The sequence below is a fragment of the Aphelocoma coerulescens genome, chromosome 3 (assembly GCF_041296385.1).
Source record: "Aphelocoma coerulescens isolate FSJ_1873_10779 chromosome 3, UR_Acoe_1.0, whole genome shotgun sequence".
In the NCBI taxonomy this organism is placed as follows: Eukaryota; Metazoa; Chordata; class Aves; order Passeriformes; family Corvidae; genus Aphelocoma; species Aphelocoma coerulescens.
In genome coordinates, this window is record NC_091016.1 from 81150908 (window position 1) to 81178462 (window position 27555).

Below are 27555 nucleotides of genomic sequence, written 5' to 3' on the forward strand. Positions count from 1 at the left end.
TAAGAATAATGCTGATCATATGCTCTTGGCTGCTGAAAAAATAACCCCACTTTGTAGCTAGTTCATCAGAATGTATTGAAAGCGTTTTTCTGCCTTTTCAGTCCTCATTTATCACCAACAGTCAAGTTTTGAGATGGGCTGGAATGTCTTTCATTACTGGATGCTACTCATCAGCCTCCTGGGGATGAAGGCAGGCTCGGTGACTACTTCGCCTGTCCTGCAAGACTGGTGGTGCCGGCGGGGGCTGGACAGGACACGGGCAGAGCCGCTGCCGACATGCGGGGACACAAGTGTCCCGCTTTGGAAGCACGCCGTTTCTGGGAGCTGTCAAACTGCCGCACGAGCAAACTTGGTGGCATTTCTTCAACATCATGCTCGTGACAAAGCAACCACAGCAGGTGCCGAGTTGCGAAGAGCAGTTTTATAAAGGCTGTTGAGGCTCCTTGACACACCATGTAGGGGCAATACTGCTTGCGACTCGTTTAGGGGAGAATTCAGCCCTTCTAATTTTAACCACCCAACAGCTGGGCTGGCTGCCCGGGCGCAGGGCTCCGGCCGCACCTCTGCGCGGTGGCTCTCCCCACCTGTTTTAGGCGCCTCGATTGGGCACCGCCCACAGGCGCCGACCTGGGTGGGGGTGTCCGGGGTGATGCCCGCAGGGGTCACAGGGGGCGCGGGGCCGGGGCCGCCCCCGCCCCTCCCGGCCCGCCCGCAGCCCCGGGGCCGGCGGAGGCGCCTGCGCGCTGCGGCCGCTCGGTGCCGGCCCCGCTGGCGCCGCCCGCAGCTCCCGCGGCTCCTCTGCCTATTTTAGTCACGGCCGCGGCTCCGTGCCCGCCGCGGGACGCGGGGCCAGCGGCGACGAGCGGCAGCCCCGGGCCGTCGGGAAACTTTTCCGCGGGCGCGGGGCAGGTGAGGGGCGCTCCTCCCGTGCGCCGGCGGCACCGCGGATGGGGGGACGGCGGCGGGCGCCAGCATCCTCGGGTCCTGCAGCCCCCGGGGCTCGGGGTCTCGCTCCACCGGCGGCGGCAGGAGGGGTGGGCGCCAGGCTCCGCCGTGGAGCTGCCCGGCCAGCGGGGAGAACGCGCGGTCCCGTCCCTGGTCTCTCGATCCCCTCGGTCGCTCTCCGTGTCAGGCTGCGGGCGCAGCAGGGACCGGGGTCTCCGCCTGTGCCCTGCCCGCGGGGAGGATGGACGGGTTGCAGCTTTGAAAGTGGCCCACTGGGGGAAAAGGGACCAGTTGCTCGATTATTTTCAAATTTTTAAAATTATTTTCTCGATTATTTTGCATAAATGGTGGGCTCGGTGTTCGCACGTTGTGGGCTAAAATGAAGCTTCGGAGCGCAGAGCGGGGCTGCGGGCGGTGGTTGCGGTTGTGCCCCTGGGTCCGGGCGCTCGGCGCATCTGTGAGCGCTGCGGGCAGAGCGGAGAGCGAGCGCGAAGGCGCTCTCACCCTCGGCTCCGCTCAGCTCGGGAGGAGCGGGGCTGCCGTGCTGCGGAGGCGCAAGTTTTTCTCGCGGTGTGGATACTTTGTTGACTATGCAGAATGAACGTGTTGTTCAATTTTCTCTAGATTAAAGTGGCTAAAGAGAGTAACAAATTTCTGTAGTTACTGACGCATTTAATTGAATTGGACTTGCTGCAAGAACATATTGAAATACATCTTTTTTTACACCACTTTCCTATTCATTCCTACTTCATTGTAAAAGAGGAAATTGTAACTTAAACTGTAATCAACTCAGCTATACTTCCTCTAGTAGTTTGTCTTCAGCTCGCAAAAGAATTATTGCCTAAATCCTCTATGCAGCTTCTGTGCTATAAGACCGTAGAAAAGTAGTTAAAAGTTCTGCAGGTATAATTTAAAAAAAAAGTTGAGTTGTTGTTGTTTTTTTTTTTTTTTTTTTTTTAATTGCATTGACTGTAAAGTTATAGAAACATGCTCAAGCAGAGACTTAATAAGCTCACTTGAATAATGTTGACCAGTAAAGCTGTGGGATATGAATAATCTCAATAGGTAACGCCTATTGAGTGGGACATTCAGCACTGTCCCATATCAGCTTGGCTGACCGGTTCTCATAGTAGAACCAACTGCTTTACCATTTCTTGCTCTGTCTGTCTTCTGTGAATGTTCGGTAGGTATCCATAAAATTCCTACTTTTTTCAAAGTCGTCTTTGTGACTGAATATTTGTGGACTAAACCTTTTGAAAATGCCTTTCAGAAGTTTGGTCTCTTGTACAAAGCTGTTGTTGAGTATAGCAAAATCCTAGAGTAAGTTCATCTCATTTTTATTCCAAGAATTTGTATTTTCTGACCTAAGACCACCATGTATTACCTTAACTTTCTATCAAGTTCATGCACAAAAAAAAGAAAAAAAATTAATAGGCTTTTTTGTTCACCATACTAATTTCTGTTAGGTTCAATATTAAAGAGTCAGTGAGTTTTTCTTTTTATTTTATATCCTCTTTTCCCCCCTCCTGTTTGAATAACAAATCAGCTTGAATTCTCAATCATCTGAATCTTCAAATTCTTGGTTTGGCAAATCAAAATCCATATAATGGATATATACTGGATGTTAAAAAATGCTCTTTTAATGATTTGTCTTATGCTCCATAAAGCTTTCATTTCAGTGGATGCTATTTTACCCCACCTTCCCAAAATTATTTGACAGTGTTGTTTGATTTTTTTAACTCCTTATATTAATACGTCTTTGCATTGCATTGAAGACTTAAGTGTATGACTAAATAGTCTTGTGCTATATTAATCCTTAGTAGACATAATTAAAGTTTTAAAGGCCTGAATCTGTACTTAAAAAATTAATTTTTGACTTTCAGAGGTCACAGGAGGTAAAAAATGATAATTGCTTGTTCATTTGTGGAACTGCAGCCTTTTTCCTCATTCTTCAGTATTATTTACTGCAACAGTAGATGCTAGGACTAAAGAATTGATCCAAAAATTACAGGTTTTTGACATTTTGGTTATTTGTCTTTCTGGTGTTACCTGTAGACAGACACTTTAGGTCACAGCTTGTAGCTCTGCCTGTCTGCCTTTTCTGTCGATCCTCAAGCGGTCTCCCTAGTTGAAATTCAGAGCCCATGTCAAAGTCTGTCCTTATGTCATTTTGCAGACAGCATCAATCTATTTCTGTTAGCTTTTAAATACCATCATGATGGAGAAGTTCTGGTTTCTGCTGTTTCCAGTATGTTAGGGGAGCTGTAATTATTGTTTGTGAGTAGTAAGTGAAGTATTCATATAAAGAGGTATAATATAAAGACTTAGAGGTAGTAAAGACAAAGCTTATAAAAAACTGGAGGTGCGTAGATTTAGGTTCCTGGGTTCTAATTTAGGCAATCTAGTATGTAAGCCTGACCTTCAAAAGTGTTGAACATCCTCTTACAACTGTGGACGCATTAAATAGCTTGATCATCACTTGTTGGAGAAACTCCTTCCCATTATTTTTCAGTTTATGGCTAGTGATTTGTTGCATCAGTGTCTGAGGAGAGGAAGGGGAGACTAGGCTATGAGAAGAATGAGATTGTCAGGTACTGTATATTTAATTTGGTTCATTGGGCTTCCAGTCTTCTAATATACGATGCTTTAGAGCTGAGTCTTAAGAGTAAGGTAGCCTCTATTGCCACAGAGGAGCAATACAAAATTTTGCTATTAAAATTCAAGCATTTGGAAGGCTGATTTGATTTGTGATCAGATGCAGCTGAAATTACTTCTTGAAGCCTGTTTTGATGTTGAGTTGAAGGACTTAGGGTTGGTTCTATATCTGTATGTGAGTTTGATTATCTTTACTTGTTTTGTTGGCATTTTAAGTGGTGCTTTTACTGGCACATGACTGGGCAGTGAAAGGCTGAATATAGGTATGATGATTTTTTGGAAAAATATCTAGAGATCCTGCTGCTCCAGTGTAGGGAGTTTATATTGTTTGAAAACAACAGGAGCACCGTGATGAGATGTGTGTAAGATGAGCACAGACATAGTTATCCAGTTAGCAATTCCCTTCTGTTTATGAGCGCGTTAAAATGCCAGTCCTGCAGCCTCACACAGGGCCAGGCTTTGGCTCCCTGTGTGAGTGGCTTTGTCAGGACAGTGAAGCTGCTCTAATGACTCTCTTGATAAACTCGTGAAAGAGCTGAAAGAAAGTAGGAGTGTATTTGGATAGACCTGATGTTTGGTAACAGTTAAGCGTAGAGTTTGACACACCCCCACATTTAAATTAATCTTTGTGAATAATTAAGGTAGGAATGAAAAGAGGAAAGTGATCTTTTAAGGAATAGGTGAATTGTGTATTTTGGTAAAGGATTAGATAATTTTTTTTCCTTGAGAATCGTTTCAATCCAGATATGGATGCACTATGTCTGTGCTAGTGTTTGATCCTGTAGGATGCCTCTGCACATTCTGTAGCATACCTTAGCTGTGTCAGGCTCTACATTGTAAGAGAGGGTTGAGGATTTGTTTCTTCCCACTGCTGTAAGAAGGGGTCTAAAACACTGATTAATTTTGAAAACTGTCCAGCTTGCTTACACCCTGTACACAGGTTGATTGGGAGAAAATAATAAAAGGACAGGATGAAGCAACTGAAATTTACTTCACAGCCCAAGATGCACTCTCAATTAACAGAGATGCTTCAGAGTATATTCAAGTCTGCAGGAAATAGAGTGCATTAACTGTGACTCAAATTTTTCTCCTGAGCAGATGAATTACATGGCAGTTAGCAATGACACACATCAGGGACGTGCACTGTTTCTACAGAATTTAATTGAATGCAAATCCCACCACACTGTATGTTATGGAGCTTGCTTGCTCATTGATGATGTGCATATATTTCATTAACAAGACTCAAGCCCACCTCCCTCTAATTTCTACTGCTGTGGCAGTGAGAGACCATACATGCCTTGCTGGAAGCAGGGCTCTCCTGTGTTTGACAGCAGACATGTCTAGGACCAGTTGTGTTCCTTCAGCTGGAATCTGCTCTGGGTTGAGAGATCTTCTGGAGAGCTTGTAAGACTAACTGCATTTCTTAGAGAGACTAGCTTTTAATATTCCAAAGATAGTGTCTTGTAATCTTCCAGTTTCTCCCTGTAGATTGTTTTTAATAGTAATTTTTTATTTTTTATTGGGATTTGCCCACAGATATTTTTTTTCCATTTAATTGATGCAAAAGGTATATATGTTATATTAATTACTACAAAAACAACAAAAAATCCCATGTGTTAAGATTAGATTAGAAATAATATTTAGATGTCTCATTTTCTCCAGCAGTTCCACACACAGACAACAGTCTTGCAAGCTTGTTCAAACTGTGTATAGACCAAGGGATTTCCCTAAAAGACTGGCAGCAGACTTAGCAGCCTCTCTGGTTTGGTAGCTATGATTTAGGTGAAAGAGATAGCAAAGCATTGCTGAACTATAGATCTAGCTTACCCTTTTAAAGGATTTTTTTTTGCCATTAATAATAATGGGAAGTATATATTGGGAAGAGAGTAAATAGCTGTAAAATCCATGTGTATGTCTACTATGTTTTGGTTTAATGCATAGTGAATTTTTTTCCTCTCCTTGCAGGAGTCTCCAAGATGAATACTACAGCAATGAGCCCACTCACTGTTACTCCACTAGGTTTTGCTCCAGACTTAAAAAATGCCACCCTTGATCCTCTCAATGAGACTGCATGTGAAAACTGGAAAGAGATTCATCATCTTGTTTTCCACGTGGCAAACATTTGTTTTGCAGTCGGACTGGTAATTCCAACTACTTTGAATCTTCATATGATTCTTCTGCGAGGCCTGCTCACCATAGGTAGGAGGATTATTCTGGAGAAAGAAATAAGACAGAAATGTCTGGGTTTGACCATTATGGAGCTGGTCCCTGCACCTTATGGCAAAATTACCACCTCTATTGATGGTCATTGTGCTCTGATGAAGCTGGTTTTGGTCTAAGACGGGATTTGTTTTGACCCTGACATACCTTTTCTAGAAAGATTATATAACCCTCTAGGCTCTTAAAACTTCCCAGACATGTAACTTGCAATTTCAAGCCTATGCAGATGTCAGCTTGAAAACAAGTGGACATAATTTATGTCAGATGTAACTGGATGTTTGAAATTCACTTACTTCAAACCAGTTATGTCTGATCATTAAGACCTTTATTTTAGATTTCAAGTAAGTACTGGGACTGTGTATTGGTGGGTGCTCTGCCTTAGTGTGTGTGAGGTAGGTGAGGTTTTCCTTGAGAAGCTTGCTGTGAGCCCATGTGTTCTTTTAGTGTGGCTTCAAACATGTGGCACTTGCAGGTCACCAGCATTATTTTTGTTGCTGATTTGAAAGAGCAGCCTTTCCATAGGGAGTGTTCTGATATCAGTCATATTTCTCCTACCACTGTAGGAATCTTGTGACACCAGAATCTGACTTGAGAGGAAAACCTAAATTTGGCATGCCTGAGACTGAGCAAATGTGGTTCAATTTGTAACATCGCAGTTCCACAGCTATTTCAAAGCCTCTGTACCTTGTGTGGGATAAGATCCTTGTGATTGAAGAAGGAATAGTGAGTCATTGCAGTTTAAGAAAGATAAATCCAATCCAACAAGAGCATGCTTAAGTATTTTTAAGTGAGTGCTTATTGGCATAATAGGATGGGTCAGTTTTATGATAAAGTGTTTTGAATTTACAATGATCTTGCATTTTCTATTTTATAATTATTATAGGGTAACGTCTTAAAACAGACTGCACTGGTGACCAAGGGTCTGACCATTGCAAGACCTTTTATCTTGGCTTTAAAAGCAAAAGGAGTGCTGCACTTGCTGAGCCTGCCACTTTGATCTGTTGATCTTGTAGTATTTAGAGCAGATATGGAATCAGAGTTTGCAAGCTGAGGTGGCAGCAGGAAGCAGGTTTACTTGGTAGGTAGAATGAGCCTGGTTCCTAGGGACCTGTTCCCTTTGCTTTTGACTCTGCCCCACCTCTGTGCTGCTCTGCAATATTGCTGCTCTTCAGTATTTCCAGACATCCTATCCTCCTGTGCCTTGCAGTCTAATTAATAAGCAGATGAAGAGTCACTATATTTTGATTCTTCTGATCCATATGTAAGTGCTGCCTCATCAGTTAGCAACCTAGACACACTGGATAGTACTGAGTTCAATGTCATCTTCAGGGAGAAAGAGGGTAAGAACACTCATTTAGCACTGTCTCCCTTTTGTCTTTGCATGAAACTTAAGGGAAAATATGTCTGTGACCTCTCCAGCCACCTCTGTTGGATGGTAGGCTCACAGTTATCTGGGAGAGACTCACTGATGCATAATCCATCACTTGATAAATATTGTCTTTGTAGGCTGAAAATGGAATCCTTAATCATACAGGATGTCTTATCTTTTAAAACAAGTGTCATTATTCAATGTAAGGCAACTAAAAAAAGAGTAAGCATTTGGAAATTTTGTCTTTGACTTTACACAGGAGAATTCAGGTTCCCGATGTGACCCTGTTGCATCAGCAATTACAGTTTATTTTAATTTTCAAAAACATCTGCATAGGACTTTAGGAAGTTTTTATGCAACTCTTCTTTGCTAATTCATTGTGAATGTTCATTTCTAGGCCTTTTAAAATTAATTTTAATTAATGCAACACAAGAAAAAAAATTGTAGAATATATTGTTTTTCAGTGTAATTATACTCAGTGGACATATTCTTGATGGTTTTCTAGGAATGTTTATTGGTTGGTGGAATTTAACTTCCTTTTTTTTTTTTCATTTTTACAGGATGCGCATTGTTCATCATTTGGGCTACACTCTATCGTTGTGCCTTGGACATAATGATCTGGAATTCTGTGTTTTTAGTTGTCAACCTTTTACATTTCATATACCTAGTGTATAAAAGAAGACCGGTACGTATAACAGCTAAATTTCACAAGCAGCTTACTAAGATGCAAGAAAAGGAAGTTTTGCCCATGTTTGCTGGGCAAACAAATGGATTAGTACTTGTTTTCAGCAGGATACTTTTATGTTTGGCCCAAAATCACACTCTGGAAGTGTGCAACAACTGGTACCAAAACCAAAAGAGAAAACAAAACCTAGCTGGAAATAAGCTCTTCACCGAGTCAACACAGCCTGTGCAAGAAAGCAGCTAAGAAATTAGATATGTCTTCCTTTCCTGGCAAGGCAGCATGAAGTTTGACTTCCGTCTTGCCTAGGAAGTAGCTTAAAACTAACTAGACTGATCTGTTACTAGACAACTGTAGATGTGTAGTAAATATTTCTAGTTCAAAGTGCTCTTGAAGAGTCATCTCACTGCTTAAAGGGTAACTTCCTCTCTAGTTAGTATTACTAATGCTATTTTTTCAGCCTATTAGATCCATTTATGTCACCATCAAGATGCAGCATATGATGAAACTGCTTTGTGTTTCTGCTAGTTAGCCATGGCCATGCTGTCCAGCACACACACAAAATAGCACTTGTGATAACAGAGAGCCAATGAGGCCAGATTCTACCTACTCTGTAGGCACCCACAATTAAATACCCCATGCAAGTACTATGGTCTCTAATAGGAGACAAACTCGTGTTGCAGTCTTTTTGCTCAACCAGTGTAGCATGTTCTGCTTTCCTTCAACCCCTCCTATCATTTAAGCCTTTTAATAAATCTTGAGGTTTCTGATCTTCTGTCAGATGGGACAGGAAGCGGCCAACAAAGTCAAAAATTATTGCAAAATGCAGGAGTGCACAGCTGATAGAAACCCATTTCCCTAGGAAAACAAGCCTTAAAACTTACCTGTATTTTAAAAATGAGTTGTGGCATCCTTAAACATAGGTAATGGTCCTTGGGCTTGTACCCATCCAACCCTTTCCAAAAGTCTAAATAAAAGGTTCTTGGAGAGTGAAAAAGCATCCTGGGAGGATGATGTGCTGGTTTGGGCTTGAGTAAAAAGACCAACCAAACAAAAAAATCACCTTGCAATGTGTAAACCAATACTGAATGAAGAAAGAAGAATATTCTTTTGTAATTGCAGTTGTCTACTAAAAGGTATGTTGTCATAGGTTGGGGTATTTTGTGCATTATGGAATAGGTTTCATCCTATTGAAGAGCCAGCTATTTTCACGAAATCCTCTAGTAAATTTGTTAGCAGAATTATTTGTAGGAGTTAGGTTAAGTGGTAGAAGTGATTGAAGTACTCTGTAGGTGGATATAAAAAGATGGAATTGTATAAGAACATGAAACTCAACTGATAAACTCAGTCACCAAAGTTGGTAAAAAATTGCTTCTAAGAGAGGAAGGCCTGGAGCGCCTGCTTAACTTTGCTTTCTCTTTCTGTAGCCCTTTCCCACTGGCAGTGTAACCACAGCAGAACTGAGGTGCTTGGCACTCCCATAAACTCTGCACTGCTCACACTCTGGCAGGCAACAACAGCATATAAAAAGAGGCTAAAGGTTAAATTGCATCTGTCTACAACAAGTTGATAAATTGAGTACATGTGTTAAAAAAGGAAGAGGCTCTACCTACAGCAGAGCTCCTCCAGTATGGAGCACAGATTCACCCAAAGGTTAACATTAACAGGGCTATGTGACCTGTGCAACTTAAAAAGCTTAGCCAAAAATTAGATCTGCTAGACTAGCCAAGTAGTGCTGTTTCTTTGTATATTAAGATTTAATTTCAGTAGTCTTCTTTCCATTAAGAAATTACAGTATTCATGAACATTGCATGGAAAATATTATGCTATTTAATTGCTGTAATACATAATAATTTTAGTAATTATTAAAAAATGTATGAATCTTTATTACAAACTAAGATCAACAAGCATACTCAGTGATGCCTGATAGTCATGTCTTTTTAGCTGTCTAACATGTTTATTATGAACCCAAAGGCTGTTTTAACTGTTTTTCCTAAAGGAAAATAAGGAAGAGGGGAAAAAATTAAAACTCTTAGGAACTAATTTTTGAATGATATTTTCTCTCTGCAGCTATTGTATTGCCCATCTCAATCAGTTTTGGTCATTCTCACAAAAGATCTTTCCAAGGAAAGAAAGGAATGGCAGAATAATTACAAGTTAGTTGTATTACAAAATGAATAATTGATATGTTCAGTTGTTAAATATTTATTTTATTAAATGGAGGATGCAAAATCACAGTGAGTTTCTTTTCTGACCAGAAGATTATTTCTGTGGTTTTGATTCCTTGGAGCTTTACAAATTTTGCTTTTTTAGTCTGAGTGGAAGCTGAGCCTAATCAGTGTCTGATTCGGAGTTCTGGCAGCATCCCAGAATATTTCAACCCCTGCTGAACAAATCATTACACCTACCCATATGGCTTGTTTGGAATATGACCCACAAGCATGACTGGAGGAGCAGTCAGCTGTGCTTGGGAAGGGGGACTAGTCTGTTACAAGGGAGCCCATCTAAAACACAGCTCCAGTCTGCAATCTGATCGGTCTTTAAGAAAGTGGCTACACCTGCTTTCTTCTCACAGTATTACACACAAGAGGAAGATCATGAAACATGAACCATGTGCTGGTTAAGGGATTGGATTAACACTCCAGGGCCAAAACTTGCCCTCATGTCTGTGTGCATGGTTTTGGGTTCAGGAGTCTTGGGAGCCACTTAAATTCCTTTTTCAGATGAAAATGTATTTGTTTAAGTTGCAGTGGTGATGTATTGAAAGAGGTGCAAATTAAATTGGTACAGCTGTTAAAAATGAAAGAGTTCCTGGAGAACGTGTTGGTAAAACAAATAGTCATCTAGCTTTGTGGGTATATGGAATATGTTTTGAAATCAAACAGCTCAGGACAATCCTTCGCATAATACAATTTCTCTTGCAGGTTTGTTTTTAATCCTTGTTTTGTCTGCGTAGATGTCCTCTGAGCTATTAAAGATTGTGGCATAAGGAACATACAGGAAATTCTAAACCTGGATTCCATATGAATGTAGTTGCTGGTGGAATATTTAACTAGTAATTGATTGTGTGAAACCAGTGTAACTTTAGGTCAGGTGATGCACTGGACACAGTCAGTCCACGAGCCCTGATGTCACACACCCACAAGAGCTGATGCCACATTTCTGATAGTCTTGGAATAATGTTGGTGACCGAGAGAAGTGCATGAGGAATGGAGGAAGCAAATGCCACTCCTTTCCTCAAAAAGGGCAAGAAGGAGAATCCCAGGGACCTGCAGCCTGGTCAGTCTCAACTTAATCTCTGAAAAGAAGGAATAGATAGTCCTGGAAACCATTGCTATGCACATGAAGCACAAGAAGGTAATCGGGAGTGATCAGCAAGGATTTACCAGGGGGAAGTTGTGCTTAGCCAGCCTGATAATAGGTGGATGAGAAACTGATTGAATGGTTGCATCCAGAGGGTAATGGTCAAAGGTTCAGAGTCCTGATGGACATCAGTGACAAGTGATGTCCCTTTCAGGTCTGTATTGGAGCCAGTGCTAGTTACTATCGTCATTAATGACCTAGACAAAGGGATTGAGTACACCGTCAACAAGTGACACCAAACAAGGTGACACCAAACTGAGTTGTTTGACACATCTGAAGGATGGGATACCATCCAGAGGGATCTGGACAGGCTTAAGAAGTGGGCCAATGGAAATCTCATTAAATGTGACATGACCAAGTGCAAGGTGCTGCATCTGGGTTGGGGCAACCCCCAGTATCAACACAGGTTGAGGGATGGACACATTGAGAGCAGCCCTGCTGAGGAGGACTTGGGGGTGGATGAGAGGCTGGACTTGACCCAGAAATGTGCACTCACAGCCACAGAAATCCAATTGTATCCTGGGCTGCACCCAAAGCAGTGTGGCTAGCAGCGTGAGGGAGGTGACTGCTCTGATGAGATCCCACCTGGAGTGCTCTGGGATCCCAAGCACAGAGATAGAGCTGTGGGGAAAGGCTGGGAGAATTGTGGCCTTCCAGTACTTGAAGGGAGCCTACAAGAAGGATGGAGAGGGACATTTTACAAGGACATGTAGTGACAGGACAAGGAGGAATGGCTTCAAACTGAGAGTAGGTTTAGGTGAGATATTAGGAATAAATTCTTTACTGTGAGGGTGATGAGGCACTGGAACAGGTTGCCCAGAGAAGCCGTAGATGCACAATCCCTAGAAGTGTTCAAGGTCAGGTTGAAGCTCTGATGCTACCTGGTCTAGTGGAAGGTGTCCCTGCCCAGGGCAGAGGGGCTGGAACTAGGTGATCGTTAAGGTCCTTTCTAACCCAAGCCATTCTGTGATAACCTGCTATGATGAAATGACTGACCCAATAGCTGAGAATGGTGACTGTCCTCTACCTTAATTTCAGTAGGGTTTTCAACAGTCTCATGTAAAATCCTGATAGAGAATCTGTTAAAGTGTGGCCTGGATAAGGACACAGTGAGATGGATTGAAATCTGGCTGAATGGCTGGGCTGAGTGTGGTAATCAGAGGTAAGAAGTCCAGCTGGAGGTATGTACTACACAGACACCAGTGTGTGGTGTGTAACCTCAGGGCCAGTGCTAGTCCTAGTGCTGTTTGACATCTTCATTCATGGTCTGAGTGGTGGGGAAGATGTGTACCCTGATGACACAAAACTGTGAGGAGTGGGTGATAGGCCAGAAGGTTGGAAACCGTCTGGAGGGGCCTCAGCAGGCTGGAGAAATGGGCCAACAGGAACCTTATGGAGTTCAACAGAAAGTGTGGAGTACTACACCAGGGGAGGAATAATCCTGTGCATCAGCACATGCCACAGACTGAGCAGCTGGAAACCAGCTTTGTAGAAAAGGACCTGCAGGTCCTGGAGGAAGAGTTGAACATGAGTCAGAAACTTGCCTCTCTCTCTTACTTTCTGCCATTTTTTCTTTGTTGCTTTTCCTTACTCTCTGTTCTGTGTGTTTTATTTTATTCATTATCTGAAACTTATTGTTCTAATTTGTCTTCCTCATGGCAAATATGCAGGCTTTATTCAGGCTGCCTCTGCTTTCAGGAAGGCTGTAATATTGTCTCGTCCCCCTGCTTCCTTCATTCAGGGAAGATTTCCAGGCTTGGGATTTCAGCCAACATCCTTTCTCTCATTGCTGCTGCCTGCATTTGGGTGGGCTCTTAGATGTGGGATGTTCAGCTGGCAATGTTTTTTGGGGTTTTTTTCCCTCCTTCATCACATGTGGTTTCAATATATTTGGCTTGTTTTTCAGGACTTGCTTTTCTGCTGCAAGTAAGCCAAGAAGCTCAGGGATGAGAGAGGCTCCCAGGAGAGCCTGAGAGATAGCCAGAGTGACATGTGCATGTGGTGTGAAAGACAACCTCATTTTTTTTCTCTGTATAATTCTTGCCCAAATTCTATTCACTATTGCATCATCAGAAGTCTCAGAAGGCTCCTTGTGTGTGATTTAATGTGCAACTTGGATGGAACAGCATTCTAAACCACCAGTATGCCACCTGGCTAATTTTAGATAAGGTTTTGGTCACCCTGTCATAGGCAGTGTTTGTGGATAGACATCACACATTTACCACTTCTTTCCTTGCTTAAGCATAATGAAGCCAAAGATGTTCCTCAAGCTAAAGCATGTGTGCAGTCTTACCTGTTTTTAACTAATTCATCTGTGTTTATTGGTGTCTCTTGTTTTCCCAATCTAGATCAAGATAGAGAAGGAACTTAGCAGCCTCTACAAGAGAATGTTTGAACCTCTCCATGTGCCCCCAGAGCTCTTCCAAAGACTAACTGGACAATTCTGCAACATTCAGACTTTAAAGATAGGTCAAGCCTATGCAGCAGAAGATAAAACATCAGTTGATGATAGGCTAAGCATCCTGCTGAAGGGGAAGTAGGTTCTGTAAAAGCTTGGGGACAGTCTTACGCTTTGTGTGATAGTTGAATAAATTAGAAAATCATTGAGGTTGTAATTGCTTGTAGCATGTTATGGTCTATAGTCAAATAGTCTATACTTATAGACTCTTTTGTGACACCACTTTCAGATGATGGTGATATCTCTTATTGGTAGCCCATTGTGTATCCACTTACGTGTGCAGCTGCATGGATTTTAGTGGGAATTATACTTGCGTAATACCAAAGTCAGTGTCTTACAAAAAAAGCAAGAGGTTTGTTTGGATCTTAGATATCTCAGTCATCTTCTCAGTCCATTTTCAGGTTTTAAGGTTAAAAGAGGTGGTGCATGAGGGAAGGAAAAGTATCCTTCTGGTGGGCTTTAAAACAGCAGGCCTTTGGAATTGATTCATTGCACCTGTACATGCAAGTAGAGCAGGGCAGGTGCACTGCCCAGAGGCAGACAGAACCTGGGTGAGAATGGGTAAAATACATGCCCATGGCCAAGCTATAATCTTGAAACTCATACTAAATTCTGGCCAAAATTTTAACCAGTTTCTGTTGGCAGCAACAGTGATGTCAGGCTTAATTGTTTTTTTACTCATTACCACAAAGCTACTTATCTAAGGGAAGCCTGACTCTGGTCTGGCTGTATAACACAACCTTTCTCATATTGAATAACAATGTTTTGTGGGTACGTGCCATGTTTGCTAATTCTGTATTTGTCTGGCAGCCTGTTCTGCTTGGAATCAGTGGAGGTTTAGGCAGGAAACAGGGTAGCTCTGGGAATGATATTCCAGAAGATGAACATATTTTTTCCTGTTACCGACTGCTTTGTCATTGTCAATAGTCCTACCCAAATTTAGATTAAATTAATCAGCCTCCATGATTTTAAAATGTTGTTTCATACATTTTTATTTCCAGAATGAAGGTGTCTTATCGAGGGCATTTTCTGCACAATATTTACCCCTGTGCCTTTATAGATTCTCCTGAATTTCGATCAACACAGATGAACCGGGGTGAGAAATTCCAGGTACATTTTGTTTTAAATGTCACTGCATATGGGCTGATGAGACCACAAAAAAAATAGAGGATAAGTTTGATTAACAGTGAACTACTAGACTTGCATAATTTTGCTAACCTTCTAGTACAGGTGTTTGAAAATGGACCATATCAAGAATAACTTTTAAAATTAAATGCTGTGAAGCAGTATTATGATGGCGTGTACTAAGCAGTCTGGCTTTTGCTATTCTGTTCTCTTTCACTGTTTCCAAGTTTATTTTGTGTTAAGAAATTGTTCAGGACAAATAATTGAAGAGGCAGTTTTGATGGAAAATGTGATGATATGAACAGGTCTCATCGCCAGTTAAAAAAAAGTGGGGAAAATCATTATTGTAATAATGAAAGTCTAGAAATTCAGGTGCTAGTAACTAGAAACTGGTATTTATAAAAGTGTATTAATACCTCTAATTTTGCAATTTGTTAAACATAAGCTGAACATTATCTCAGTATTTTGAATAAAAATACTCATATGGGGAACAATAAGGGTATATGTCTCTGGCAGTGTAATTATGCTGGTATATTAAATATATTTTATTATAGTTTGGGGGGATGGAATACTGTTAGAGAAGGTTTTTTTCTCCATAGAAATGGCTATTTTGGTACCTCTTACCTGATGTTCTTTAGCTAGGTATGTATAATGACCAGACTGACTGACTGATACATCCACACTGATACCATGGCAGAAGGGGAGGGAGGCAGAGAAGTGCAGAATCTAAAATCAGTGATTGATGTCATATGTTCCAGTCAAACATTAGGCTTAGTGCCAGGGGGAGAGACTTGTCCAGATGCATTCATTTTGCAGCAGTGAGGCCTCCCACAGCCTGGCTGCCCTCTTGGCACAGCCCCTTTCTCTTGGAAGCAACTGGATACGAATCAGTCCCTCTCAAGGGAAAAGAGTCATGCCTCACCTTCTGCCTGCCTTAGAAGTTACTGTAATCTGGAGCAGTGTACATCCTTTACTCGTGGGTTCTGCTTGTTGCTGCCATGCAAATACCGACAGCCTTGCTGTTTCAAGAGCACACGGATTCAGTCTTAAGGACCCCATCTGCTGGCAGTGCTGGCAAATTCTTCCTCAGACTGTGGGCTTATATTACAGTCTTTGGAGTTAAAAATCCATGGATACATGACAGTTTTCCATTATTTCTAGGACTCAATAGGTTTTTATTTTTTTTTCAGGACGTAATGTTATCTTGTAAAAGCAGAGAGCACCTGATTTTGATTTATTCACAGATGCCTGACTTCCCCTTGCGAAACATGCCCCGGGGTATGACCAGTGTGGGTTTTGGTGTTCCATTGCCCTCTGCTGGCACAGGGGGATGAACCTGGCAGGTCCGGCCTCCCATGAGAGAGGAGGCAAGCTCCCCTGTAAATACCCATAACTGGGTTATCAATAGCTGAGCAAACAGAGCCTTGGCTCAACTGCTACAAGGTAGTACTTGTGGGATCAGCAGGGCTGATGGTTATGAGAGGAAGATGGAAATATTTTTGTTTTAAATCACTAAAAACTCTTTGATTGAGACCCTTGGGTGACACCAGTTGTTCCTGTTTGGTGACAGTGATGTAAAATAAAACCAAGCTACATATAGGGCTACTGCAAGTACTGTTATCACTATAGGACTGCCTTCATATATAAATTTCCTCTTACATAAATGCCTTTACGCTTTGGGAACTCATGAGAGATTTTTTCCCGTGTTATTGTCCCCTAGGTTTTCTGAAAAACAAACTGGCTACGCATATTAGTTAAAAACATAGTGATAAAAAATAGCTGAGAATTTTTACATTTGTAAATATCACATTCATAACAAAGGGATACCAAAAAGCTTGATGGCTTTAAGAGTTATTTTAATTGGAGGAAAAAATAAAATGGTATCACTTATTTAAAAGCATGTTTAAATGTGCTCATCTTAAAACATTTTTAAATGTGCTAATTCTGAGCATGTAATTTTTTTCAGGTCACTATTATTGCAGATGATAACTGCAAGTTCCTGTGCTGGTCCAGGGAAAGGCTGACTTACTTTCTGGAGTCTGAGCCATTTCTTTATGAGATCTTTAAGTACCTTATTGGCAAAGATATTACAAATAAACTTTATTCATTGAATGACCCAACCTTAAACGACAAGGTAAGCAGCTTAAGTTTTGTTTGGGAATTTTCCTCCCACACACAAATGTGTTTTTACTCCAATTTTAAATGCTCTTAAAGCACCTTATTTTAACCTGCTGCCACCAGCTGCTGAATGCACACTTGTGGCCTTTGCGTGCCAAGGTGTGAGTCAGTGCCACATTTCTGCCAGAGCAATATTGATTAAAGTTAACAGAGTAATGTACAAGAAAGCTGAGTAACTGAGATTCAGAAGGGATCAGCTTGTGGAAATATTTCTAGCTAACTATTAGACATGATGGCCAGTAGCTAAAAAGATGCTTCTCCCTGGATATCCTTTCTCAGAAACAAATGAGTGCCTTTGTAAAAAGAAGCTTCAGAGTTTTGGTTTTTTTTAAATTCTTGTTACTGGGGCAAACAATTATGTCATACTGATTACTACTAAGAATAATTTCAACATGTTTTTGAGGGTTGCAAATGCAAGGAAAAAAAGCAATCATTCTGTTGATATGAGGCAGTTAGTGGAAGGAATAATGAAATACATATAAAATACAAATAAATAAAATTACATATAGAACATTAAATGGTCTGACTATAACTCATTCTTTGCCTGTAGAGAGAGTGTGTTTTAGGTGTCCTGGTTAAGTGGTTTGGTGTACTCATGGGTATATGAACCATCTTGGTTTACTTTCATTTTGTCTCCTTACTTATTCCTTATCATAACTTTGAAGAATTAAAAAATCCAACAAATTTTGCCCCTCCTTTGACTTAACATCTGCACACTTTAGCTTCACTGAGTCTTTGTTTTTAGTTGCAATAGTCGCATAAATTTAAGATTATTGTAGCTAGTTGATTTTAGTAAGTTTTGAAAATGTATGTTGTAAAAACTGAGTGAGCATTTGGGAAATTTGTAGTATCTTTTTATTCTTCCTAAAATAAAAATCCTGTTGCACGAGCTCTTCCTACATAACTTAGGATGAGAACTGTCAAAGAAATTCTTAATTTTCCCATTGCCAGCACTCTATGTTCATGTCACCTCTCACAGGCTTCACTGTCAAATATAAATATTATTGGTGTCTTTAATGCCTTTTAACTGGTGTCAATCTCATCATAAAATGTCGTGGTTGACTTCTGTACATAGGGGACAATGGAAATAAATTGAGTATTGATTATTCATATTCGAGATGGTAGTAAGAAGGTAAAACTATCAAATAATTATTTGTTGGAAAACAGAAAAGTATGAATTTATTTTGTAAGAAAGCTTGTGATTTTTCTCCTACCTAAGGAGACTTTCACTAATGTTGAGCAAATAGTCATTCCTTTCTGCATGAAATAGGATTCTAGTTCCTGACTTTTAAAATTCAGTGGAGTTACCCATTATAGTCTTGTCATTGATTGCCATCTTTCACATATACCTAAAATAGCATTCTGTCTTGCAGTAATACCTAATGAGGTACAATGTATGGCTTCGTATAAATGTTATAGTACAAAGGCTTCTCAGGAAGGCTACTCAAAGCAAAATGGAAGCTCCTCAGACCATTTGACAGGCAGAGGATAATGTTCACCTGATGCATTTAGTCTGCAGTAGAACCAAGAGCCAAATGGTCATCTACTGGGAAGGAATGACATTCACGACTTTTTTAACATGATGAAATAAAAAGCCAGGAAAATGAACATGTTTCTGTTAAGGTATAAATTGCCTCTATATATAGCATGCTGTTTTGTTTAGCAAGGAGGACCACGTTCATCATAAAGACTACATGTAATTGCAGAGCATCATACTTAAATAATGAATTACCAGATAATAAACCCCAAGCTTTCTGTAAGAAAATACATGAAAATTTCAGTAAGAAAGCAAATTGAAATTGAATAATTAATGTGCCGTTTCATACTTGTCAATGTTCCAATTCCAGTATATTACTGGCATTTTCTATTGTCCTTTAAATTGATTTACACTGCATAGAATCTTCTCCTCTAACAATTTTCTTGTATAATTGCAGCTGAGACCAGAGTATCTATTACAAGGGAAATAGTAACTTTCCATTTTTATTTTAATTTGCTTGATATCTTTTTAAAAATAATAATTGTTTTCTTTGTTAGGCTTCAAAGAAGATTGATCGACAGCCCAGCCTTTGCTCTCAGCTCTCTGTGATGCAGATGAGGAACAGTATGGCCAGTACCAGTGACAGTGAGGATGGCTTGCAGATGTTCCTTCGTGGGACTTCCTCTGCATCCTCTCTTCGTGAGTGCTCAGAATAGTTGGTGCCAGTTTTGAACATGGCTTGGGTTGACCATTAGAGACTACTGCAGAACTCCTGTTGCCCTCTGTGGGCTCCCTCCTCTGTGGGAGCAGACTGTAGCTTTTTGGGTGCTGCTGTACATCAGCTAACTGAAGGGACCTTACCACAGGGCAGCCATTAGCTGCATGAAGCTTTGTGTGCTAAATGAAGATACCCCATATACATATTGGACAAAGAGCCCAACATGTGTGGCAATAATCTTTGGCATAATATTTATGTTTAGACATAATATGGAATGTTTATAGTAATGGGGCAAAACTGAATGTACAGTGCCGGTCACAGTAGTATGACCTTTGGTCTGTGACTGGTGCTTGCAGAAATTAAAAACTCAAACAAAACATTTCCCCTCAGCAACTTGGTGGTCTACTTTTCCTCCTGAGATAGTTTGTATTAGCAGGGTCTGGAGAAATGTGGTGTACATCAAATATTTCGATGTCACCTGGAAAATCTCCAAATATCCTCACAGGCTCTCCTCTCCAGTGCTTTGTATGACAGAAGTAGTAGAGAAGAGATGAAGTGAGAGAAGAAACCACATCTGACCATTTTGCTTCTATTCTTGTAACTTATTACTTTATGGAAACCTTCTAAATTATTCTTTCTAGGCTTTTGCTGTTGGTTGTTTTTAGTTCACCTGAATCTAAATGTCAACATTAGCCTGAATTCTGAAAGCAGCCTTTAAGTAAAAAAATCATAGAGGATGCTAAATTTTTTCATTTGGCATAAGCTGTTAGTTTAACAGCATTTAAAAGGATCATACAGGATTATTTATTTTGATTTTGGAAACATTACTTTTTAGTGATTAGAATTCAAATATATGAGGAAAAAATCACTACCAGTTATTTGTTATGGTGAAAATCTCTGCTAAGAAGAGGAAATGTTTTCAAATATTTGCATTTTCCTGTTTAATTATCTGTTTTCCTTTGTGTTCCTCACAGTTCTCATCCAGGAACACCTTCAGACTTGGAGGGCCTATCTGGTTTTACTCCTTAACATTGGTGTAGTCTGCATGCCCAGTTAGATAGAAGCAAAAGCCCTGCTAGTGCTTCACCCTACTAGAACATCAAGGGTGACACCTGGGATATAGTTTGATGAAAAATCCAGTATTGCTTTCTTTTTCTCCTCCATTCCCTGCAAGGATATTCAGAATCACAGTACAGTTGAGGCAGTAAAGGACCTCTGGAGATCATCAGGTCCAACCTCATGTCCAAAGCAAGGTCAGCTACAGCAGGGCTATGTCCAGTCAAGCTTTGAATGTTTCCAAGCTGGAAGATTTCACAGCCTCCCTGGGCAACCTGCTCCAGGGACTTACCACCCTCACGGTGAAAAAATTTCCCTTATTGCAACTCATGCTTGCTTTCCTTCTTTCTTTAGTGCGTGCCTCTGAGAAGAGTCTAGCCCTCTCTTCTGTGTTGCCTTCCATTAGGTAGCAAAAGACAAGAGTCAGATCCCCTGGGAGTCTTCTGTTCCTGAGACTGAACACACCCAGCTCTTGCAGCCTTTCCCTCACTGCTCCAGCCTCTGCCCATCTTGGTTGCACTCCTCTGCTCTCAGTCCAGTATGTCCATGTCTTTCTTATTCAGGGAGGCACAAAACTGGACACAGCACTCCAGATCCTGCCTCACAAATGCCAGATGGAGGGGGTTAATCTCTTTCATTGACCTGCTGGCTATGCTCTTGCTTATATGGCTCAATATATGCTGCTAATGTGGCCCAGTGTATGAATGGCATTCTTCACTGCAGGGGCAGTCTGCTGACTCACATTCCATCTGTCTCCACCAGGACTCCCAGGTCTGTTTCTGCAGTGCTGCTTTCCAAGCAGTTGGGGCCTAGGCTGTAATGCTGTGTAGGTGTGTCATGTCCCAGGTGCAGGGAAATGCCTTTCATGAACTTCTCCTTTCTGTCAGTTCTTTTCTCTTGTTTCCAATGGCCTGTCCAGACTCACTGCCCTACCCTGTCAGCAGTTTCCCTCACTACCTGGCTCTTGTCTGTGAACTTGGCTGGACTGCATTCCATCCCATCAACCAGGTCATTCATATATTGAATATTATAGGCCTTGGCATTGGCCCTTGAGGACACTGCTGGTAACAAACTACCTGACAGCTGGATTTTGTACTGCTGTTCACCACCCTGTGAACTTGGCAGTACAGCAAATTTTCCACCTAAGCTGTAGTCCATCTATCCAGTCTGTTTTTTACCCATTTTTCCGGAAGGATTCAGTGGCAGCCTGTGGAGGGCTGTGCTACCATCCTGGTAAACAACATCCACTGTACTCCATTCATCCACAGAGCCCATGATCTCAGCACCAAAGGTGGAAGGTGGTCAGATGCAATCAGCATCCATGATGGCTTTCCCAGCCACCTTCCCATCCCCCGTGTGCTTGGACATGGCTTCCAGGAAGCCCAGCTCCATAATCTTTCTGGGAAATGAATTTAGACTGATAGGTCAGTAGTTCCCTGGGTGTTCCATCTTGCCCTTCATTAAAATGGCTGTCATGTTGGCATTTTCATTTATCTCCCCTGACTGCAGTCATCTTTCCAAGCTGATAGAGAGGGGCCTTGTGATTTTATCAGCCAATGCTCGGCACCCTTGGATGCAACCCATGTGGTTCCACAATCTTGCGTTCATCCTGTCAACTTAGTTGTTTCTAACTCACTCCAGCTTTCCTGTCAGTCAAGCATCACTCACTCAGTCTCTACCACTGGATGTAGAGCCCTAGCAGGCCTCAGGACAAACCTCTAAAGCAAAAAAAAACCCAAACCAAAAAAGTTATATAATATCTCAGACTTTCATGTCCCTGTGTCCTGTGCTGCGTCCTGAGCTGTGGTCTCGCAGTTTCCCTGGTCTTTCTTTTGTTGCTGATTTATTTGTAGATGCCTTTCTTGTTGCCCTTCACTAGATCCAGGTCTAGCTGAGCTTTGGCTTCCCTCATTTCATCACCACATGCTTGGGCCATGGTTCTGTATTCCCTCCAAGAAGCTCATCCCCACTTACACTTTGTGTGTGTGTTTGAGATCTGTCAGAACTTTCCTGTTTATCTATGCCAGTCTTTTGCTGTGCTTGCTCAACTTTCTGTACACTGGAATGGACTGTCCTTGTGTTTTGAGGAAGGTGTCCTCAAAGATCAACCATCTGTCCTTGGGTCCCTTTGCAGCCCACGTCCTATAGGTTCCTGCCAAGTAAAACCCTGAGCAAGCCACAGTCTCCTGTCCCTGTAAGGTTGTAATTCCACTATTTGTCTTGCACACTGGTCAGTATCTTAAACTCCACCAGTTCCTGGACGCTGCAGCCAAGATTACCAGCAGCCTTCAGCTCCCTGATGAGTTCTTCCTTGTTCATCAGTGACAGGTCCAGCAGAACGCCTTCCCTAGTTGACTCATCGATCACTTGTGTGAAGAAATGGTCTGCTGCGTTCCAGAAATCTCCTGGACTGCCTGCTCCCAGCCCTGTTGCCTTTCCACCAAATACTGGGGTGGTTAAAATTCCCCACGACTACCAAGGCCTGTGATCCAGTTGTTGAAAGAAGGCTTCCTTCTACTTGGTCTTCTTGAATCTGCTCTTCCTGTAGCAGATTCCTGCCATGAAGTCTCCTGTGTTGGTCTGTTCTCTGATCTTTACCTTTAAACTCTCAAGTGGCTTTTTACCTGTTCCATGCATAACAAAGTTCCATGAAATTGAAGCCACTCCTTTGCATAGAGAGCCTTTGGGTGAATTTTCACGCTCAGATAGAAATTGTAAAACAAATGTTTGTGTGATTAGTTAGAATTAAAATGTCTCTTTCAGGCTTAACAGCAAAACTCTTACACCAGTATTTCAGCTTTGGGAGAAAGCAATTGAAGCACATGACAAGTTCAGTTGTAATTATGTAAATTCCCAAGATGCATTTGTGCTTAGCACATTCTTGATAAATACACTTTGCTCTGTTGTACTTTTCCTTGGTTTGTGTACCTTTTTTTGGTATACAGGGTGTGCTTTCCCCAAGAGAGAGGGGTTTATGTGTCTTTTGTGTTCTGAAATTCCTTGGCCCAGCTGAGGCAGCAGCCTCCCAGGTCCAATACTTTCCCTTACTTTTGGGGAGACAGAAGGATTGCCCCTACACCAGTGCAACATACACTTTGGGAAATATTTTTATTTATTTCTTCTTTGCATTTTAATCGTGAAATTTCTGACTTCTGTAAAAGGTTTGTTTATCTCCTTGAACTGTAATCCTTCATTCTTTGTTTTTGCCAAGATAGCTTGTTAGTTATTCCTGGGTACTGTCATTGTCAATGATGGGTCGCTACCAAGGTGAGCTCTGCTTAAAGATTTGTATTCAGTGTGGATCGTGGCCATGTATGCACTTCTTTTCAGATCACAGGGAAAACTGAACAAAAAAATCTGCCATTTACATTGCCAGTGCTGTGTTTTCAAAAATCTCCTGGGTGCTCTCAGTACAACAGTTGGGGTATTTTTTGTCTGTTTTTTTAAGATTTAGTATAAGGCACATGCTGAGGCTTACAGTCCCAGTGCTATTCCCTGGATCCTCCTTCTACAATCATACATTTGTTTATTTAGAACAAGCAAACACAATCCAAAATCCTCAGAAGATTTTGTGAGAAACATATGGAAATGAAAAACTTACTTTTTTTTTTTTTTTAGTTAGAATAAAAAATGAGTGAAAGGAACTTATCTGTACAGGAACTCTATGGGAATACTGTCTTGTCAGTGCTAGGCTATTGCTGTGTGGACAGAAGCCTCCTGTTACAAATGTAATATTTGACTACTACAATATAAATAAGTTTTCTTCTATTTTCCACATTTTTTGAAAAAGTGAGCATTTGTATTTTTGTATAATCACAGCTTTTGAAATTATGCTTTTATCAGTGCTATAAACAATAAGCTTTGGCTCTTTTTCTCAAGAAATTAATACTAAGCCTTTTTCAAAGTGTTTAGTAGTAAAAGAATTACAATTACTAATTAGTAGATCCCAAACTACAATTACTAACAAAAGTATGTTTTGAATTTAATTAACTAAGAAACCCAACTAACTGTTTGCTTTTATATTAAGGAAATAACCAACAAGAGTTCTATAATGCTTACGGAGTGAGTCGTTTGCAGCATGATGTTTTCTGTTGATAACATCACATTAACTCAGCAGGCATCCTCAAAAAGGTACTAAAGTGGGGTTTGTTTATCATGTGACACTTGTGCTTGACATCCATGGTCCATCTATATGTAATTCATGAGTAAGTGAAATAGATGTATCTCTTTTTCCAAAATTTGAATTAAGTAAAAGTAGTTCAAGCCTAGTTTCACCTGACTTTCAGTCCTTTAAATAGTATTTTGTTATTAGTTTCTATTCTGTAATTCTATTGCTTGACAGCCATTCACATATTTACTAGAGATACAGTCTCTTTTTCTGTGGTGCTTGTTTAAGATAGCTCAGACTTTCTGGTCTATGTATCTGTATTTGTTAACTTCTAAGCTGAGCAGGAGTGTAGAAAGGTTTTGGTTTGGTAATGCTTGGAGTGGTATAATCCAGTTATGTTCTCCCAGTTTGTGGTTCATAAAAGCAGGATTTGGTTTCACAGGAATTTTAATATGTATTTTGGTTTAGGCCCTCAAGAAAGGGCAACAAAACGTAGTGAAAGGAAGGTCTGACTCAGTCACTTGAATGTCCATCCAGCATTGGACAGTGGCATCATAGACAAAATTTGTATTTGGGGCAAATAAGAGCATGTCTTTGAAACAAGCAGGCTGAGAGAATTAGACCTTATATTGGATCCTGTTGTACAAATTTATGGCTGCTTACTTCTGTTTTCTGGAGAGAGTTAAGTACTTTTAAACAGAAGAAAACCATTTAAAAATAGCAATAAATTACACTGAAACACAAACCCCTTAAAAAAATAAGCTGGAACTGTAACTCAGTGTTTTCAGGCACCCTTTCACCTTTGGTCTCCCAGCAAAGTCAATTTTATATCCAAATGTACCCACAGACTTTGGATGGGGCACATTAGCCAGTTAATTGATCCTTTGTTTAGGCCATAAAACACACCTGTGTGGAAAGAAATCTTTAACAATTTTGGTATCTAAAAATGTGTTTGAGTAACCCTGTATCATAGCAGCTTAAGTTGTTTTTGAATGTCAGAAGAAAATACTAATACATTTTTAACATAAAAAGTTCTAAAATGCCAATTCCAAACAGTGTCCTTGGGAATGTGACTTAAAAATGCAGTATGATCATAAGTTGCTGGTGTTGCCTGCAACTGTATTTTGTTCTGTGTGTAACACATACTGTGCAAACGAGTCTTTCCTCATAAGTGGGCTTCCTTAACACAGCATTTTGCTGTATATCTGATAAACTTTTGTAAAAAATAGGAGTGTGTTATGGCTATCAGTATTTTTTTCAAGAATACTTAAATTTTTAGCTTGTATGCAAACAGTCTGTTAGCAGGACCTTTATCTCTTGCTGTTTTCTTCTCAAATGCCTGCTGTTTTCTTGCTGTTTTCTTCTCAGAATCTTCCATAATCTTTTTGGTCATCATGTATTAGCTGAGGTTTACAACCTCATACTGTTGTGGTGGTCTAACTCTAGAAGAGGGTACTGAGAGAAAAACACCTCCACATGTAGATGCAATTTCAGACTGAACAAGGGAAAATCGAACTGTTCAACTGATGTCAAAGGAGTTCTCTGGTCTGGCCCTCATGCTGAAAATTTAACTGCAATGGAGGTAGTTTGCAGTGGTAACTTGTACAAAAACTCCATTTAATGTCTTGCCAGTAATAACTGTGGTGTGAGCTCTGCTCTGGCAGACAAGTTGCTGCTTTTCTAAAAGGCAGTTTTGTTGCAGTGAAATCACTGTCAGTTGAAAGTTATGTGGCCTTTGCCTGTAAATCTTGTTTTCTCAGTGGTTGTTTATGGGGGTATAAATCTTGTATAAGGGGGTATAAATTTTGCATAAGTTTTACATTATCATACTGTGTAAAACTTACGAAGATGTGTCAGAGAAGGTTTAAGTTGGATATTAGGATAAGGTTCTTCACCCAGTGGGTGGTTGGGCACTGGCACAGGCTCCCCAGGGAAGTGGTCACAGCACCAAGCCTGGCAAGAGTTCAAGTGTGTTGTGTCTAAGTGTTTGGACAATGCTCTCAGGCACATGGTGTGACTCTTGGCGTGTCCTGTGCAGGGCCAGTAGCTGGACTTGATCCTGATGAGTCCCTTCCAACTCAGCATCTTCTATGCCTTTATGCTTTAAAGGCAGTTGTGGCTTTGATCATGTGCCCACCTGAGGTTTGCTCAGTGCACTGAGGAACTTTCCCCACAGCCAGGCAAGTGTGCAGATGTACACACCTTCGTACTTGGGGCAGCCATTCATGTTGCTGTAATCGAATGAAGATGCGTCTGTGGGTGAGTGTAATGGTGAGAAAATGTCCTCCAGGGAACAAGCAGTGGGCACCTTGTGCAGTCAGGGTTTGCACTGAACTTAGGGAGAATGCTGTGTCTGTGGTTAGCAACAGGCACTGCTGGTTCATAGCAACTTGGCTGTCCCATGGCTAGAATTTCCTGGTGCCCGTGGCCAGATAACAAATAAACCTTCGCTTAGAAAATCTTCTCATGAAGAAACTAGGCAGGATCATCAGATTGTGTCCACTTTGTCACAAACAGGTGTATGTAGCAGGTGTATGCTGTTAAATTAACTGGCAGTTTCTTTGTAACTGTGACAGGCCCAGGCCGGACATCTCCGTACCTGAGGACTTCGGCAAAGATGAAGCCGATAGAAGAAAGCGTTGAAGATGATGTCTTTGAAGCACCATCTGCTGATAAGCTTGAACTCCAGCGGCTGCCTTAAACAGTTGTGTCCTCAGGTGTATCAGAGCTTGCACAAAGCTCCAGAGCAAAAGGAAGGAGTTGAATTTGGGAGCAATCCAAAAGCTAAACCCACCTCTCCATGTTTGAATTTACTGCAGCATATGCCAGTGGCTTCTAGATGGAAATGTCATGTTTTATTTTACTTCTAAATAAAATAAATAAAAACTTGTGTGGGTTTTTTGTTGCTTTTTTTGGTTGCTTTATTTCTACTTTGCCTTTTGCCATTATAAATTTAGTATTATGTTGCTGACTAGCCTGAAATTTCTAGACTTGGAGGAGAATATCTCCAGTTTAATTTACCTACATTTCTTTGAAGTCTGTATCTTAGTGTTTTCAGTGGGAGATTTTGCAACTCTGTTTCCAAAGCCATGTTGCTGTTACCGACCATCATTGTTGTGACAGTCTCATGTGAAAAACACACATAATCTTCTGCCTCTAATTTTTTTTTTTAGGTATTTGCCTCTAGTGTTTCCCAATCTC

At 41.0% G+C, this 27555-nt stretch overlaps 1 protein-coding gene across 2 annotated transcripts; it reads left to right on the top strand.

The window, feature by feature from the left end:
* Window positions 1-754: 754 nt before the first annotated feature.
* Window positions 755-27244, top strand: POPDC1 (popeye domain cAMP effector 1). Of its 2 annotated transcripts, XM_069011059.1 has the most exons (9): window positions 755-909; window positions 5566-5799; window positions 7750-7874; window positions 13583-13770; window positions 14694-14802; window positions 16784-16951; window positions 19030-19171; window positions 24274-24377; window positions 26931-27017. In XM_069011059.1, exons 2-8 carry the CDS (start codon window positions 5577-5579, stop codon window positions 24339-24341), a joined length of 1023 nt encoding a protein of 340 aa, XP_068867160.1. In that variant the 5' UTR covers window positions 755-909; window positions 5566-5576; the 3' UTR covers window positions 24342-24377; window positions 26931-27017. The 2 variants fall into 2 exon arrangements, with proteins under 2 accessions (XP_068867160.1, XP_068867159.1); XM_069011058.1 differs by lacking the exon at window positions 24274-24377 and having other exon boundaries at window positions 763-909; window positions 26931-27244.
* The last annotated feature ends 311 nt before the right edge of the window (window positions 27245-27555 follow it).